General features: G+C 46.9%; 1 protein-coding gene across 1 annotated transcript in view; it reads left to right on the forward strand.

Annotated features, from left to right (window-relative positions):
* The first annotated feature begins 9752 nt into the window (after positions 1–9752).
* Positions 9753–17140, forward strand: part of TRIM29 (tripartite motif containing 29) — a 21789-nt gene continuing 14401 nt past the window's right edge. The window contains exon 1 of the mRNA XM_010136554.1: positions 9753–10607. Within this exon, the coding sequence (XP_010134856.1) occupies positions 9753–10607 (855 nt within the window). The remainder of the gene's footprint in view (positions 10608–17140) is intronic.

Here is a 17140-nt window from a genome sequence, read left to right on the forward strand (position 1 = left end):
CCTGGGCATTTTCAAAAGCTCACATCCAGCCGCAAAAGGGTTCTCCAACTGTGCTGGCCATCCTGGTCTGCGGGGCCAGCAGGCAGCTGTAGTGAGTGCTGGCAGGCACGTAGGGAGTGTGGCAGACACCTGGCCTGAGGCTGTGCCCCTTGCTGCTGCTGCTGCCAGTGTCCAGTATGCTACCCTGCACCTTATTACGGCCACTTAACTCACCACATACAACTGCTACCACAGTGACAGAGCTGCCACCAAGTCCGGAGGAGAGATCCACATGTTAGCCATGCAGAAAGCCCTGCCCTGGGGAGGTAGGTGAGAGGATGGGATAGACAGGCAGGCATCTGTGGGCAAGAATGCAGTGGGTGGCCATGCCGGTGCCAAGAAGCAGCCCATTATCTCCCCTGGCTTTGAGTTGTGTCCTGCTGCACGTGTTTCTTGAGCTGGAGAACCCTTCAGAGGTTTGTTTTCCTGGGTGGGGGTGGAGAGAGAAACAGCTTTTTCTGTGACCAGGCCACATCGGGGTGAAGCAAAGACGCCCTAGTGCAGCTGGCAGGAAGATGGAGACTGGTTACAGGGCGGCTGTGAGGTGAATTCTGGGTGCAGGTGACCCTCGGGGCTGTCCAGAGCAGCGAGAATGAATCTGGAGAGAGGCAGGAGCTAGGACAGAGAGCTGGGATAGCAGGGTGAGAGGTGAAGTCTGAGCTCCTGTCATTTAACAGTGGAGACTGGAAGAAGGTATAAACAGGTGCTGTAGGACTGTGAGCTCAGTGCCAGTGGCGTAAGAGCTGCTGTGATCAGTCTGTCCCCAGATCCTTTCCAAGGCAAACATTAAACATTTTCCATCAGACACTGCTCTCCTTGGATGCCAAATTTTACTCCCATTTGTGCAACCCAGGGCCGGTGTCCACATGCTCCCATTGAATTGCAGATCCCTTCCCAAGCCCCAAACACTGAACGGCTCCTGCCAGGAGCAGATATGGGACCGAGGAAGATCAGCTGTGTCGAGGACTGCCTGGGCCCTGCTCCCATCTCCATCTGAATGCCAGCAACCAAAATATGGTCTCTGTGCCTGGAGAAAAGCAACCTTGCTGACCTTCCCTGCAGCTTGCTGATCCTGTTGTTTTCACCTGGAGAATGGGATGGCATGACACAGCTGTTTCCCAGGCAGTTGCCGCCACCTTAAAACCAGAGGGTGGGATTCAACTGCAGAGGGATAATGCTGACCGAGGACAAGCAAGTCCAGGCAGGACACGCAGCACCAGGCTGCTCCTGATGAGTAAGAGTGGTGAATGCTAACCCTCCTTGAGGTCTGGTCCTGACCCTCGTCCTGCCTCACCTTCTGTCAAGTTATCCTGTATTTATGGCAGCGAGTAAGGGCGGCTCAGACCCCGAGTTCACTCTCTTATCTAGGTTTTATATTTCCCTCCCACAATTGGTCTGACTTGTTTTTCTCCTCCTCCCTTCTTTTCTCAGTGTTTTCCCTCTCCTTTGTCTCTTCCCCTTCACCTCTGTCTCATTTTTCTTTTGCTCTCCTATTTTTTTTGTTCTGTACTTAGAGAGGAAGGGAAGAGGGGAGTAAATCAAGAGACATGCACGCACACACTCACACACACTGAATATTTGTCTTGCTCGGTCACAGGATGAATAGGCGTCCTTGTTTCAACATGTTTTCCCATTTAACTTCCCAGGGGCTTTTCAGAATGAGAATTCTTCCGAACAACCAGACGCAAGAGCTGAGCTTACAGTCATTTGCTGTGTGTGGTGGCCTCATCCCTAGGTTTCCACCGTCCTATGCTCCGATTTCCAGGAACCCAACTATGACACAGACCAGGGCTCACCCACCATCCCCTAAAGCCTCCCCGGAAGGCAGCAAGTCAAGCTGCAGCTCCCCAAGCACTGAGCTGTCTCCTGGCATGACGGAGAAGCAGCCCTCATGCAGTCAAAATCTCTGATGGAGGCTTCTGTGCAGAGCAGAAGCCATGGGCAGGGTTCTTCCACGTCAGTGGGACTGCTCAGACCAGCCCTGCTGCCCTGGGTGGGTGAGGTCTCCCCACCCCTCTGAGCAGCTTCCCTGCAGGGGGGCCTGTCTCAGCAGACCAAGCCTTCTGCAGAGAACTGACTCGACACCCCGAAGCTCTTGTGGGAAAAGAAGAAAGATTTGGGAGAGTCAGCACTTGCTCTTATCAGGGAAGCCCCACTAACCTCGGCTAGAGCTGATCCCACAAGCCTGCCCCTCACCAGCAGCTGGGCTGTGAACAAGCACCGTGTGAGGGGAGGAAGCACCCACCCTCTCCTCAGCCCCACCTGCCGCACTCCCTTGGGGCAGAGGTTGCCCTGTTCTGCTCTCCCTCCCATCCTGCTGGGCTGCTCAGCGGCTACGTGGGCCTGGACTCTGCAGGAGGGACAGAGCCACAGCTTCTGTCTCCAAGGCAGGTCAGGGCAAGGAGAGCTTCTCCATGCACAGCTCTCTGTGCTACCCTTGCTAGAAACAACCACTGCCTGAAGGGAAGCTTGGCTTGATATTGCCAAACACAGAGGATTTCAGCGTAGTTCATGTGTTAGGGAGACTCTATTAATAGTGCTCTGTCCTTTTTCTTCATTCCCTTCCCGTCCTTGTTCTGCTCTGTTTTATCCATCCATGTCCCTCCTCTTTCTCTGCTCCTGTCTTGTCCGGCTCAGCACTTCACGTCACACCTTGTCCCTTCAGAGTCATTTGCTTTCACTCCCAGACCTCAACTGGGAGCTGAGACCTCAAACTCAAGCAGGCAGAGACTCTGCACTGAGAGGGAAGCTGGGAACAGCTGCTGACGTGTGAGAGCACCGAAGCGTGAAGATGGGTGACTGGGAATCATGGGATGCAGAGAAGGAGATGACCTTTAGAAAGAGACTAAGGAGGAGCAAGTTCCTTGTGACCACCTTTTATCACCTGTCACCAAATGCAGAGCTTCTTCCAGCTCCATTAGCACAGAGCCTTTGGACATAAAGCCTGCCAACAGCACATGGCACAGGCTTGTCAAGCCTCTTGCATCACAAATAAAACTCTTACCAGTGGTACCCTCAATGCTTTCCCAGCCTGGGCTCCATCCCACAGTACCTCTCTCCCAGTCTAGGACCCCAGATACGGATGTATGACAAGCTTAATCAGCACAGCTCTTCAGAGGGAGAGAAACTATCCTGCTGCTCAGGGAGGAGAGGGCTGCAGGAGCCCTGTCCCAAATACGCCCCAGTAGCCTTTCCCATCTGCTGACACACTGTACCAGGAACATCCTCAGTGCCTCAGCTACTGGAACTGTATCTCACGGATCAGTAAAACAAGCTCTAAAGAGGAAACAACTTTCTAAGCAATGGGGCAGGGACAACAAGGTCTTTGTTTGGAGATTACCAGTCTCTTCCTTTGGCTTGCTGGGAAATCAATGGTTTGCTGCTTCAGCAGGCCTTAGTTTCCTGCGGCATAAGATGGAGATGGCATTCCTTTGCTTTGAAGAGTTTGAAACAGGGCAGTTTTTGTTGAAGTGCAAACAAGACCAAGCAAAGTGATTCCCACTGCTGAGGACGACAGCAAATGCTGCTAAAAGTTACAACTGCCAAGCATCAGAGAAAACAGAGTGTCCTCGCAGAGGAGTACACAAATTGATCCTGGGGGCTACAGACCCACGCTAGCACCTGTGTCACAGGAGCAGATCTTTCTCTGGAAGGAGTACAATCTGCTGCAGCTATCCAGATATCAGTAAATTCAGCTGTAAAGCAGGGAATGTTTTATGACTTCTTCTATAGGCCCCAAAACTCTAAGATTATAAGAAGAGCCGATTTCACATAAATACTATCTCTTGTATTATGCTTTGTTCCTAAAGGTCCCAAAGCACTTCAGAAGATTTCAAACAGGTTAGAGCAAAACAGAGAACAGACTCACAACCTCCCAAGTTCACATGTGGAACCATCCATGGAATCACATCTGCACAGTTACTGAGGCTGACTTGAGAACCGCCAGTGACCACTTGCTCCCAAGAAGCCAAAACGGAACATGGCATACTACAACAGAAAGTAAAAACGCTCCAGCAGTCCTTGCCGATCCAACTAAGGAATACTCCTTCCTGATCTCTAGTTTGGAGATTATGTTTAAGTGCTGAGCAGACACTTGAGAGGTGCAACCAGCTCCACCCAACTTCCGCATCTCAGGTTGTGCCGATCTCCAGTGCACGAGAAGGAGGTGGAAAAGAAAACAAAAACTGAAAACCGATGACATAGAAACCAAGTTAATCATCAAAGAGCGGAGAAAAAAAAAATCCTTCCTGGCCTCTCCAGGCAACCAGCCTTGAGACACAGGCTTAATTAATCATTAAAAACAATATGAACATGGTGCAACAAGCCTTGTAAGCACACTGAAGGCATGCAGTATCATCCATACAGTTATGCAACGTGTTGATGACTGTAGCAAGCTCATCTTGAATCCAGTTTGGATCCTGGTGCCCAAGACTCTGTTTCAAAGGCCATCCCTGAACCCTGCTCCTGTGATGTCCTGAAATCATCTTCTAATTTCTAGCCTGTATTTTTTAATGAACAGATTTTCCCTACTTGATCTTACACTAGCTCTATCCTTTAATTCAAATAGTTTCCCTCTTTAGCTGGTACTCCCTTTCCTGTCCTCCACATGAATTTAATGCTGAGTAGTTATTTTCCCCTTCAGCCTTTTCAAAGTTGAAGACGCAGCATAACCATTAGAAAGGGGTCCTCCCCCAGGCAGCACATACCCTCCAGTTAATGCCCTTGTCCTGTCACCCAGCCTCTCACTCCGTCAGTGAATCACCCTCCTTCTGCAGGCTCACTGAGTATCGTTGTTACACAATGGGCATTTATACCCTGCCTGTAACTTGTTCCAACAATTAAAATTCCCCAAGGTCCAGCTCATAGCCTGCGGGCCTGATTTAAGCCCTGGGAAGCTTGGTCTGGCCTGCCGTGGTATCCCAGAGGAGCTACACAGATACTCACGCTTCCCTAAAAATCCAAGCCCTTATATCTGAAGCCGGATCCTGACCATCTTCGTTGAGCTCTCGATTCAGCATGCCCCCTAACGTGAGAAGGCATCCCCAGATATCTGATTCTGCTGGTTCAGTTTCCCTTCTCTTCATCACCTACTCTGAGACACGCAGCTGATTATCACATGGAGGTGGTGAGCTTAAATTGTCACAACTATCTCAGCTTAAGTTTATGCCATATACATTGAGTCTGTCTTGTATAAATAACAGCTCTGAGAGTATCTGTAGGTCTGCTTTAAGCACACCTGCAGCATCGCTGTTTTTTCCCCGTGTGGTCCATAGCAGGATAGCCCTGCTGATCCATCTGGCTGCATTGCTGACTGAATCTTAACACGTGTGAAAGCAACACGATGCTTGAACTTGTTCTGCCTGCTCCACTGTTACACTGGGAGCTGATTAATACACGGTCATTGCTCAATGGTATCCACATGCTTGATGGATTGGTTTCATGTACTTTCTTGTAGTTGGAATAGCCTGCATGCATTTCAGCAGAACAGTTTGGGGTCTGTGGATTTATTTTATATAAGGTGTAAGAAATGAGAAAGGACTGAACATACATAGGATGTGAAAGGGAGTGTGGATTAGTGGGAGGAACACAGAGTAGGCAATCAGCGGGCTGGTTCCCCACTCCTAGTTTGGTTGGAGTTGTTGTGAGAACCAGGGCCAGTGAATCACCATCTAATTCTCTATGACTCTCCATGACTTCATCAGTCATTGGCATTTGAAACTCTGCTCTGGAGCCTTTCTAAAGGAGTGCCCCAGTGTTGGCTTAACTGTTTCTATTCTATTTAATTTGAAACGGACCCGATTTTTTCACTTTTTCCACCCTGGAGAAATCTTACTTTACGTACCTACCCATGAAGATTTTTGTGCAGCACATCGCACAGTGGAAACACTTCAGTATAAGCAATAAACTGCCTAAACTTACTGGTGCATATACAACATAAAAAATGAAGTTCAAAACAAGAACAAAAGCATCACGGAATGTTTAAAAAAATCAAGGATTTAAAGGGTTCACAATCATAAAAAATAAGAGAATGAGCCAGCAGAAAGTCTTCATAGCAATTTAAAAAAAAAGTTTAATTTTTGCTGAAAAATTTCAGTCAGTCCCATAATACACACCTCAGTTTCCCTAATTGCTACATGGGGTTAGCAACCCAGACCTATTTTGCAAAGGTGTTGTCAAGTTTAATTTGTGAACCTTTGAAAAACGCTCCGAGTTTTTCAGATGAAAGGCACTGCAGATGCCAAACGTGGGTGTGTACTCTGAGTCAGAGGCACAGACATGGGCATATTGTGTGATCGGCTTGACGCAGTGCGCTAGATAGGAGACAGTAGTCTTCTGCAGGAAAGGTAGGGATGGCTGGTGCAAAACTCACAGATGATGCTTACACAAGTGTGAACTCATGCTATAGAAATCAGGACCCTCCCTCCGGGAGGTGCAAAGTCAAAGCCTGCAAAAAGAGACGTCCAATCTGTACTTTATTTTGACTTCTAAATTGCCTGAAATGCACAAGTGTTCTAAATGTGGTCGGGACCTGAAGCACCAATTGTCCAACAAACCACCCTTTGACTCCAGCAGTCCCCCTGTGATTCCGGGACAGAATTAGCCAGCACTAGCAGTGGTCACGAGCACCAACAGTACCTTGAGCACCTCCAGTTTCAGACAAGTGTGAACAGTACGTTTCCCAGGAGAGGCCAGAAATAACAAGAGAGAGGTGGGCCCCATCTGCAAACATTTTTTTGGCACAAAAAAGGCATGATGAGGTATGATGAGGTGCAGAAAGATGATGGGGAAAAGAGTGGGCTTGGCCTTTGGTGACAGAGCAAAGCTGCTGTCCCAGGATGCGTGGCAGCAGAGGTGATGTGTTCAGCTCTTGCTGGTCACACTGGGCCTGCCACGCTGTCACAGATATTTGCAAGCAGGATGGACACAAGATGCTAATGCCAGCCATGGGGGATGCTGCAGAGTGAGCTGTGGCTGACAGTGTCATCCTGCAGAAGTGACTGGCTCAGCAGGGAATGTTCCTTATGCCCACGAGCATGACATCCTTTCTTTCTGCAGGCTTGAGGGAGGGTCAGCCCAGACTACTGGCAAACAGATTCTTCTTCAAAAAATCCCATTTGCACTTTGCTCCATTAGTCTGTATGTGTGCATATCCACGAGACTCCTTTCTTCTGTCTGACATTGAGCATTTAAGCTGAAGATTCTCCAAAATTGAGCAGCAAGCTATTCAAAAGCCGAAGCAGAGCCTGCAGTTTCATGGAACACACCGGCTGTCACGAGGGTTGACAACAGCCCACCTGAGTCTGACTGAAGCGATGTTAGACGCTAGACATTACAATGACTTACATCTCCAATGTGGCCATACTTCACCAGCACTGCAACAAACGGAGGAGCTAAAGCCATGGCTAGCATCAGCACAGGTTCAGCAAAGCACAGCCTAACCTGCTTTACTGGAGGGTGCCAGTCTTGTATGTGCCTTTGCATGGACAGAAGAATGAAACCTAGTTACTCCCGAGTCTGCCTAAATTAACTGGATTAAACTGACTCTGGCTTTGTAAAACCAAGTAAAATCAAGATGAAAAAATTCAGTTCGTAATCTTTTCACTGCCTTACCTACTCCAAAACCTTAACAAAGTGTCAGGAAAACAAGAGAAACCAAGTCCACCTTCTTCCAGGTTAGACCTCTTCATACAGAGGTTTTTGTGTCTTAAGTATTAATGCCAGCTCAGAAAAATCTCTGCTGAGTCTTTTGTCTATACGTGAGAATAGGCACCTCCACCCTCCAGTATTTTTAATTACTTGGGGAACTATAGGACAGTTGATGTTACAAAGAAGGAAGGCTCAGCCCAGGAAGCCAGGCAAAAAGAAATACATACGTGTCAACCAATCTCTCTCTTTTATGAAATTTGTTTTTAAAAAACAGCATTGCCTTTTCCTATGCCAGAGAATGACTTCTGACTCAGGAAAGACTATGGTCCTATTAATAAAAACCCCTGTCCATTAGAAATTATTGCAAAGGGCACGGTCTTTCCCAACAGCTATTATACAAAAAATACTGTATACTGAATCATTTCTCATATATAGAGAGCCATAATAACATACAGGCAGTAAGAGGAGCTGGATTTGAGCCAGGGGTCCCAACTGCATTTTGGTTAAACAGAAAAAAAAGTCTCTTTCCTTTTCTCTCATTTTACACAGACAAAGTGCTTAGAAGCCATATCTGCAAGGCAGGCGCTTCCTGGCTATCTCATTCTCATGGTAGACCCAAAATGTGTGCTGTCCCTGCTTTGGGCTGCACCTCTATTTCCCCCACACTTGAAAAAGAGCTGCAAAATGCAGACCTGGATTTTTTTCTCCAACTCTCAGGACACTTCCAACCATGGTTTTGTTACAGATTTCTAATGAAAAATTATTACAAGCTAAAAATCACATTTTCCAGCAACAACCACCGTTGCATTCTGTGAAAATTAAATGAAGCACAAATCTTAGGCATGGTTGATTTAAACCCTGGCCATTAATCTCAGAGCAATCTCACAGAGATTCAGAGCATTATCTAAGTTAAATTGATACGATACGTGTGGAAGATCAACCTCATTCTTTTGAAGTGGATGAAATCCACCAGTGTTTATAAAGAAGCTTTTTCTTCTATGATTCCCACAAGTTAAACATTTCCCTGGAATACAGCTAATGGAGAGAGGTCTATTTCTAAAATCTTGCTCAGTTCTTTTTTCTTACAACAAATAGTTTGGTCATTGAGCTGTTAAATATTTCCTCTTTCAGGTATGTTACAGGTATGTGTCTCAGCTCAGTGGACATTTATGGGAAAAGCTACATAAGACGCACCTGAACCCTTATCTCAGTGAGAATGCACGATGAAATGGGCAATGGGGGGTGTTGGGGGGTGGGGTTTATGCTACTGGTGACAGCAGTGGAGATTGCATGGCCTGTGGAAAACCAGGACTAGCCAATTTCCACTTCAGCTGTGTTCTTCTGATACACGGTTGGGCTATTTCCACATCTAGATGGATGGACCTCGCACAAACCCATCATCAAAATCAAAATAAAGATGATAGGCTCTTTAAACCCAGTATTATCCATGTTTCCCCCTCCCCGTCCTACTGAACACAGTAAACCCCACGGGGAACTCAGTTTAAGAATGCTTTCTTCTAGGCGTTCATTTTAATTACAACCATAATTATTTTTGTGCATGTGTATGACCCAGTTAACAAACTCATCTTCAGCATCTCATGGTCTCTCCAACCCTGCCCATCTCTGCAAAGAGGTAACCTCAGCTCCTGGCAACAATGAGCAAAATTATTTTTGAAACAAGCGGTCGAACTGGTTGCTACATCTTAATAAAAATGATTTTTAAAAAAATCCCATTTCTATGTATATAAACAGCCCTTCCTCCCAAACCTGGTTAGACAAGAATGTTCCTGGGTGTGGACTGCCTTGTATAATTAACTGCACAGCTGTAGCTTCTGATCTCTGGTAAGGTCTGTTTCTTTCTCCTCGCGCCTACCTAGCATAATCCAGACATTCTCCTCCTCCTCGTAGGAGCTCCAGGTGCGTCACTTGGGCAGAAGCTTTGCTGCATTCCACCGTCTTTCCTTGCTGAGACAAAGACCGGGCAGACATACCCGCTTCGTAGAGGGTTGAGAGACAGGAACTGGAGAAAAGACTGAGCAGTGAAGCCAATTCGCCCTGTTTAGACGATGGAAACGAGTGCAGCAAGGACAAATGGTACCACCGGCAAGCCAGAGGACGTGAAGAGTCCATCTGCCCCCAAAAAAGAAGAAGAAGTGAAGAAGACCACAAACCCTGGTGGAGGTGAGAAGGAAGCTATGAAAGGCACTGGAGGTGCTTCTTTGGAGACAGGGCAGATAAATAGCTCCCTTTTCTCTGGGAGTGACTGGAAGAGGCCCATCATTCAATTTGTGGAGTCGTCCGATGAGAAGAGATCGACCTACTTCAGCATGGATTCGGCAGATTCAAAGAAGATGCAATATGCCAGTGGACAGATAGGAGACATGAGGAGACCACCCCTCTCCTTTGCAGAGAAAGGCGATCTCAGGAAGTCCCTCTTCTCCTTGGATTCCAAAAAGAGCTTCCTGCCTAGTGAAGGGGAGGGAAGGAAGTCATTGTTCTCTGGGGGGCAGATGGGGGATCTGAAGAAAACTTCTCTCCCTCTGGTGGAGACAGGGGACCTGAGAAGACCCACCTTCAACAAGCCTGACAGAACAGCTGGGTCACGGCCCAGGGTGAAGCTCGACGATGTTCTGTGTGACTCCTGCATCGATAACAAGCAAAAGGCTGTGAAGTCCTGCTTGGTGTGCCAGGCTTCCTTCTGTGAGCTGCACCTCAAGCCCCACCTGGAGGGAGCAGCTTTCCGGGACCACCAGCTACTGGACCCCATCAGGGACTTTGAAGCGAGAAAATGCCCTGTGCATGGGAAGACCATGGAGCTGTTCTGTCAGACAGACCAGATGTGCATCTGCTACCTCTGCATGTTCCAGGAGCACAAGAACCACAGCACGGTGACCGTAGAGATCGAGAAAGCGGGAAAAGAGGTAAAGCTCTTTTTACTGCACATTCCACTGGACCTCAATATTACACCATAGCTTTTGCTCTCCAGCCTAAAGTCTCTCCTAAATTCATGTCTGCAATGTAATTCTGGATGCAGGGGTGGTGGAGGGGAAGCGGTTAGTGGAGAACTGCTATTGCCTGGCTTCTGCTGCAATGGGACTGCTCTTCTCCTAATGGCTGGTTACAGCGGCGTAGTGCTGGTGTTATGCAGCAGACTGCAGGGCAGGGGTGGAGGACCTGGTTTCCACCCCTGACTTCTAGCAGAAGCTATGTCAAAGCCCTACATGCTAGGTTACAGAAATCTGTCTCAAGTTTTGGCAGTGTTTGGTAGTGCTCCCCACAGCCGCTGGGTACCCACAGGCGGGGCGCTGCTGGAGCTCAGGACCTCCAGAATCCAGTCAGATCAGTGGCTGCTCGTCACAGTGGCTGCCAGGTCACTATTGAAAACTGCCATCTCAGCTACTTAGAGTGAGATTGTGGGGGTTTGTTTTTCTTTTCTGCTACGGATATAATAGTGTAGAGCCACACCTATAGGAGGAATCTTTTGAAGCTTAGATGAAGAAAAAACCCTGGTGCAAACACGAAACCTTATAATTTCCCCTGAAGTGCTGCTACAATAGGTTTAGGGGATGGACATCTAAGGAGACGAGGCTGGTAGGTGGAACAGTGCTCTTTCTAATGAAAAGTCTTACACCTTTGTTTGCTTAAAGTCTCATACTGTTTGCTTTCTGGGTGGATGTATGATTATTCCACTAGCTGTAGCAAAGATCAGGGTCTCATCATTTTCTGTGCTGTTCATGTCCATAGTAAGAGCATGCCCTGGCCTCGAGACTTTCTAATCTAAGCAGACAGGACAGGAAACTTTACAGAAATGATAACATAAAATGATTTGCATGGAGTCACACAGCCAGTCCACAGCAGAAACAAGAAGGACACTAAGATCTTCCACATCATACTCTTAGCCCTAACTCTAAGGTGCTAGGAAGATTTATCTCATAAGGCTGAAAAAGCATGTTATCTAGAGCTTAACTTTGTCTTCCTGTGCAAATCTTTTGTCTATTCTTGCAATGTCATCCCCAACTTGCAGCTTTGCCGAAACCAGACAAGTTTTCTTCCATGCCTCAGCCAGTCTTGCTTAAAGAAATTCCTGCAGGGCTTTCTAGCCTGCTGTTTGATTCATAGTTGCTTGTTCTCGTGTTTTTGATGTCAGCTCTGAAAATAGCACATGCCCAGCTCTCAAACCTGTGTGTAGAGTCTGCTGGGTTGTCCAAATCCTCTTCGCCATTTCTATTGCAAAGAGGTTAACAGTTGCTCCCTGAGGAGCCAAAGCTGGTCAGGGTGTTCTTCCTGGGGTTGTACGGACCTGGAACACGTTGCTTTTAAAGACAGGAAACCATAGCTGGGCAGAGGAAACTTGAGATTTAAATGATGTTTGATTTCTTTCCCAGAGTACTTGTGCCGCTCTTGCTAGCTTGTGCTGTTTCTGCTGCTGCTAAGCCTAAATGATTTAAGGCTTTATCAATATGAATCACACGCATGTGCAAGTTTTTCCTGAGAACGAGTTTTGATCATGTTGTAACTTGAGTGACTAGTCACTCAGACAAAAACTATTAACAGGTTAGCTGTTGCTTACCAATGTTTATTCATAGCCCTGATGTATTGTCCATAGATAGAGCTTCAGCAAGAACCACAAAGAGGAGTGAACGTTTCCCAGTCCCTTGTGTGCACCACCTATGCTTTTCAAGTCTCGCAAATAATCCGAGCTGGAATGTGACCACAAATTGGAAGAGTGGCAAAGTGTGGCTGGTGCTCTAGCCTTTGTGGAAAGAATAAGCAAAACCCCACATTAGATCATCCCCATCCCTGCCCAGTTTTCACAGCTTGGCATCCAAGCAGCTCCAGGGTAGCTTTACTACCTCTAAATTTGCTAACTCTGCCACTGGTCCGGTGACCAGAGTACAGCTGTAGCCAGACCGACCCTTTCAGCAGAGCTGGAGGTGGGGGTGGGGGGGGTGGGTTGTGGGTGTGCTTCTATGCTATGAAGCACTTAAGCCCGACTGGCGATGTGGGTGCTCAGCAATTTGGAGGCACAGAACTGTCACATAATAAGATGTGATTTGCTTGTTTTCGGTACACCTATTCCTTTCATATTGCAGAATTAATGCAGGTCCCAGTCTCTTTCATGAGTTTATCTTTGCTATAGGCCTGTAGGGTAAAGAGGTGCTGTACTTCAGCGCTGGGAAAGCAAGGGATAGCTTAAGATCCTTCTGTAGAATCAGGTGACTGCTTGCTCCACAGCACAGAGATAGTATAGCTTAGGAGAAATGCAACCAAGCCACCATACAGACACCTACTGGTCAGAGCATTTAGGCAAGCAGAGGAAAGCCCGATATGCCTCTGTCTGTGAGACAGAGGGAGAACATAGCAGCATCTTCCAATTTTCAGGAGACCAGGGTGAGAGTCACCCGTCCCCCTTTTCCTGGTGTGCTGCTGAGCAGACAAGAGTGAAAGGCACAGAGTGTCAGATAGAGACAGCGTGGCAGGGAAGATAGAGACATTTTTTCTGGGTTTCCACTCAGTGGTGTTTTTGTCTTTTACCCAGTAAACCTTTAATGCCTTCCCCAGATCCACTCTGCATTAGCTTCCTGCTACAGATTTAAAGCAGAAGTATCACCCGCACTAGGATCAGTACAAGAGTAAACCAAGAAAAAGTCTGTGAGGCTGGGTAATACCCACACCTAGCTGAAAAGTGAGAATTGTCAAGAGCAGCTTGTACACTCAAACACAACCCTCCGGGCAGCTTGATTTATCAGCAGAACTAGACTCCCCCTTTCAGACGGCACCCTTAATCTTGAAAGGGGATCCTTCATTCAAAGCCTGTTCTACAGACCTATTCCCCAAATGAGACAACCTCTCACACATGCCTGCCGGTCACAGAGCTGTAAATAAGCTGGCGTTACTCCCCAGCGCCAGCCTTGGTACTCAGCGTGTCAGGTCAGTTCTGGCAAAAGCACTTTGATTTTTTTTTCCTTTAATTCTTTAAAGAAAAGTTCACATTGTACAGCAGGTTTAAAGAGGCAGCAGCAAACTGCTGTGCAGAAATGGGGGCTGGGTGTTCCTTGTTTCAACAAAGCAACTTTTAAAAGGGGAGACTTCACAGAGTCTGCACTAGGCTTTGAAGTCAACCGTCCACAGCGATGGATCCAGAGGGGTTTCCATCTGGGGGCTCTCTGTATCGCTTTCGCTGTCCGAATGGAGAGCACGCAAGAGTATTTTTGGTCTTTCTCACTCTTGAAAGGTTAGAGCATGATGTGGCTGTGAGACCTTATCTACACGAGTTGTGGGTGCTTTGCGGACGCAGCTTGAAGTGGAAGCTCTTTCCACAGAGATGGTGCAGTAGCTGTACCTGCAGGCCATCCTTCCTGGCTGGAAGGCTGGGAAGCTGACCTGCCACAAACTGTGATTTAGAGCAGATTTGCCCGTTTGCCTGCGTTCTGCATTAGTGCCTCTACAGTAAGGGCAAAACCCAGGGAAAACTCCCCGGTTTGCAAGCAAGGATTTCTCTTCAGTGTGTGCAAAGCAGAGAGCCTTTGCTGGCCTCAGCTTGTGCAGGGACCAGGGGCACTTCTGGAGGATTCCAGCAGAGTGTCCAGAGATTGTAAGCCCACTGTCACCCACCTCTGCTCAACAAAAGCTTAGACAGAAGACTGTAACAGCAAACCCAGCAAAAACAACGTCTCAAACTATTTGCTGATTTCTCAGCCATGTCATCTCCAATATAGGCCCTGTCCTGGGACAACTTGTTTAAACAATTCTTCTCTAGCTTCATTATTGCTTGTGGTTGCTGCTGTCAGGTAATTAGCATAACTCTCCCAGGCTGGTGACACAGGGGTGTTCCCTGATTCAGGGACTGGGTTCCCAGAGAATTAAGACATGATGATGCTTGTACTGCTACCTTGCAAAAATGAGTTGCGTCATGATGCAAGACTCATCATTTCACATCTCCAGTTCCTTTACAGCACAAGGGCTGGGTTCAGTTGTGGATGTTTAGGTGTACACTCTGAACTTTCACTTAGGCCTCCTGACTGTTCTAATTAACTTAAGACTTTAATAGGGGATCCTCTCTTAGCTCAAAGACTCTCAATGCCAGCATTTCTCAACTTGCTGTAGTCAAACCAAATGGTCTAAACCTGTATTTCCTCTTTCATTACTATTTGTTGTTGTTATTTCTGCACTGTAGGGACTCCCCCCACAAGAGGTGGAGCTACTCTCTTATCTTTCTCTAGGAACTTCTGAACCCCAAGTTTCACCCAATGCATTTGTTCTGGGTCCATCACATAAGGGGATCAAGGATTACTGACCCAGAAAACCTGAGAAATATAGAGAAATTTAGGAGAGAAGTTTCTCCACATGGAATGAAGCTGAGAAGTTGACTGTCCCTAGTATCTGTAACTGCCCTTCTGTAAATGTAGCACGGGGTAGTCAGCAAAAGCAATCTTCCAGCCAGTCCCAGACCAAACCTTAAAAACATCATGAAATCACTGTTGCTGAACCCCCCATTGGGTTGCTGAATGTGCCTCATCGTGCACGTCACCGGTTCTCGTACTGTTCCATAGTCTCCCCCAACCTCTTTTTAACAGCTTTTGCATGGTAAGACTAGTTTCAATATTTATACCATCAAGCAATGAAACAGCTCCCTTCACCTCCCTTGCCCTTGGAGGTTGGTGTCTGTGCTAGTGTTTCCTTTTGCCCTCAGTGGGGTGGTTTAACCCATGCTAAACTTGCATGACGGTGCTATTTGCATTCTGGCTATTAGAACTATCTCTGTAATTTACGTTTGCAAATCATAATTCTCACTCCAAATTGTAGTGTGGGTCTGCTCTTAAATGGTTGTTACATTCCATCCCAGAGGCACCCAAACTAGCTCTCTGGGTGAAGGGATATTATAACTGCCACAAGTTGTTAAAAGTTAGCTATCACTTTAGAGCAAGTAATAGTTTGCAAAATTCCTTTGAGACCCATCTTAATTAAAAAGTATGATAAAAGTATAATATTGTTACTACCATCCTCCAGCCATCACCTGAATTTTTTTTCCTGTTACTTTTATTTTCATGTCCTTTATTTTCGTATTTGTGTGTGGGAGTGTCTATGTGGCTGTGAAAGGTCTGCTCTTCTCAGAAAAATCCCTCCAGTTCTTCTTGGTATGATTTCACTGACATTCTTATCATATGAGCATGCTGATACTAGGGATGAGGAGGGAAACAAGACTTCCCTTTGCAAATGAGATGTGCTTTTTACTTTGCTAACAATTAATGCACCTGGATGTAACTCTGTGGCTCAAGGGAACAACATGCATTACAGTGTAATTTCTACATTAGTTACTGCAGTGCAAAGGATATCTGGATCTAAAATGCTTTTATCTCATTGAAGTCCCCTGCTGTGCAAAGACGTTTGTACACCTTTGTGTCTTGCTGCAGAGGACATCTCAGAGTGCACGAGAATGGAAAAAAACATGCATTCCTTCAAGTCACTGTCTTGAAAATGTGAAAACTACAGGATCAAGCTCATGCCTTACCTCTCTTCATTGGTAACAGAGCAAGTTTTCTCACCTGGATACCCATATGGTTCCCCGATGATCCTGTACCGCAAAACCCTTCCCTGTCCGCACTGAACCCCTGTAGAATACGAGCTTTGGCTCATGGTGGCATTCAGTTGAGTATTGAAGGCTGTCAGGGTGTATGGATAATATTTAGAAGGACAGTGCTCTCCTAATCTCAACAAACAAGCACAATGTGAGGATGAGTGGATTTATCGATCCCTCATCTCCTCTGCCTCTAACTGTCAGCCGAAACGTAAGCACTTTTGGGTAATACAATCATTCACCAAAGGGTCCCACATGAATGGTAGGTTTTCAGAACTCTTCTAATGTGACATAGCTCAGTTGTGGAATACGGGTAATTTCTGCCAACTGTGTAGTTCCTAAACAGCTCTGGGGTAAGTGTCCCAAAGCCAGAGTGCCTGTAGTTATAGTTGTGCTATGACCAACCCGTACACGCGTGAAACACAGAAAGATCTTGAAATGTGTAAACAACGGCTTTGTCATGATCTGTTGGGCAGGGGTGTGGTGAATACCAATGACCGAAGGAGGGGTTGCCCAGAGTTAACGGCACAAGGCGTTATTAAACAGCCAGGTCTGGTCTGGTGCAGGGACACAGCGTGCACACCAACCGGCTTGCTACACCGGCGCACGGCTGCCCAGCCCTCCGTGGGCTCCGGGTCTGTGAACTGCCTTACGTGCAATTGTCTGGGCTGAGCTTCTCCAGGAAGACAGTGCAAAACGAAATGCAGATGAATCCCAGTGAATTTGCTGATCTAAGCCAAGCATGATTGGCTACACCTCCTCCCTCCTCCTTTTGTGCTTTTTGTTTTTTCCAAGCAGTCCCCAGCTTCATCATAACATGAAAGCTCTCAATTCAGAGCAAATTAATCCACAATCCTGTCTAAACAGAATTCCTGC

The sequence above is a fragment of the Buceros rhinoceros genome, unplaced genomic scaffold (genome assembly GCF_000710305.1).
Source record: "Buceros rhinoceros silvestris isolate BGI_N320 unplaced genomic scaffold, ASM71030v1 scaffold32725, whole genome shotgun sequence".
NCBI classification, from domain to species: domain Eukaryota; kingdom Metazoa; phylum Chordata; class Aves; order Bucerotiformes; family Bucerotidae; genus Buceros; species Buceros rhinoceros.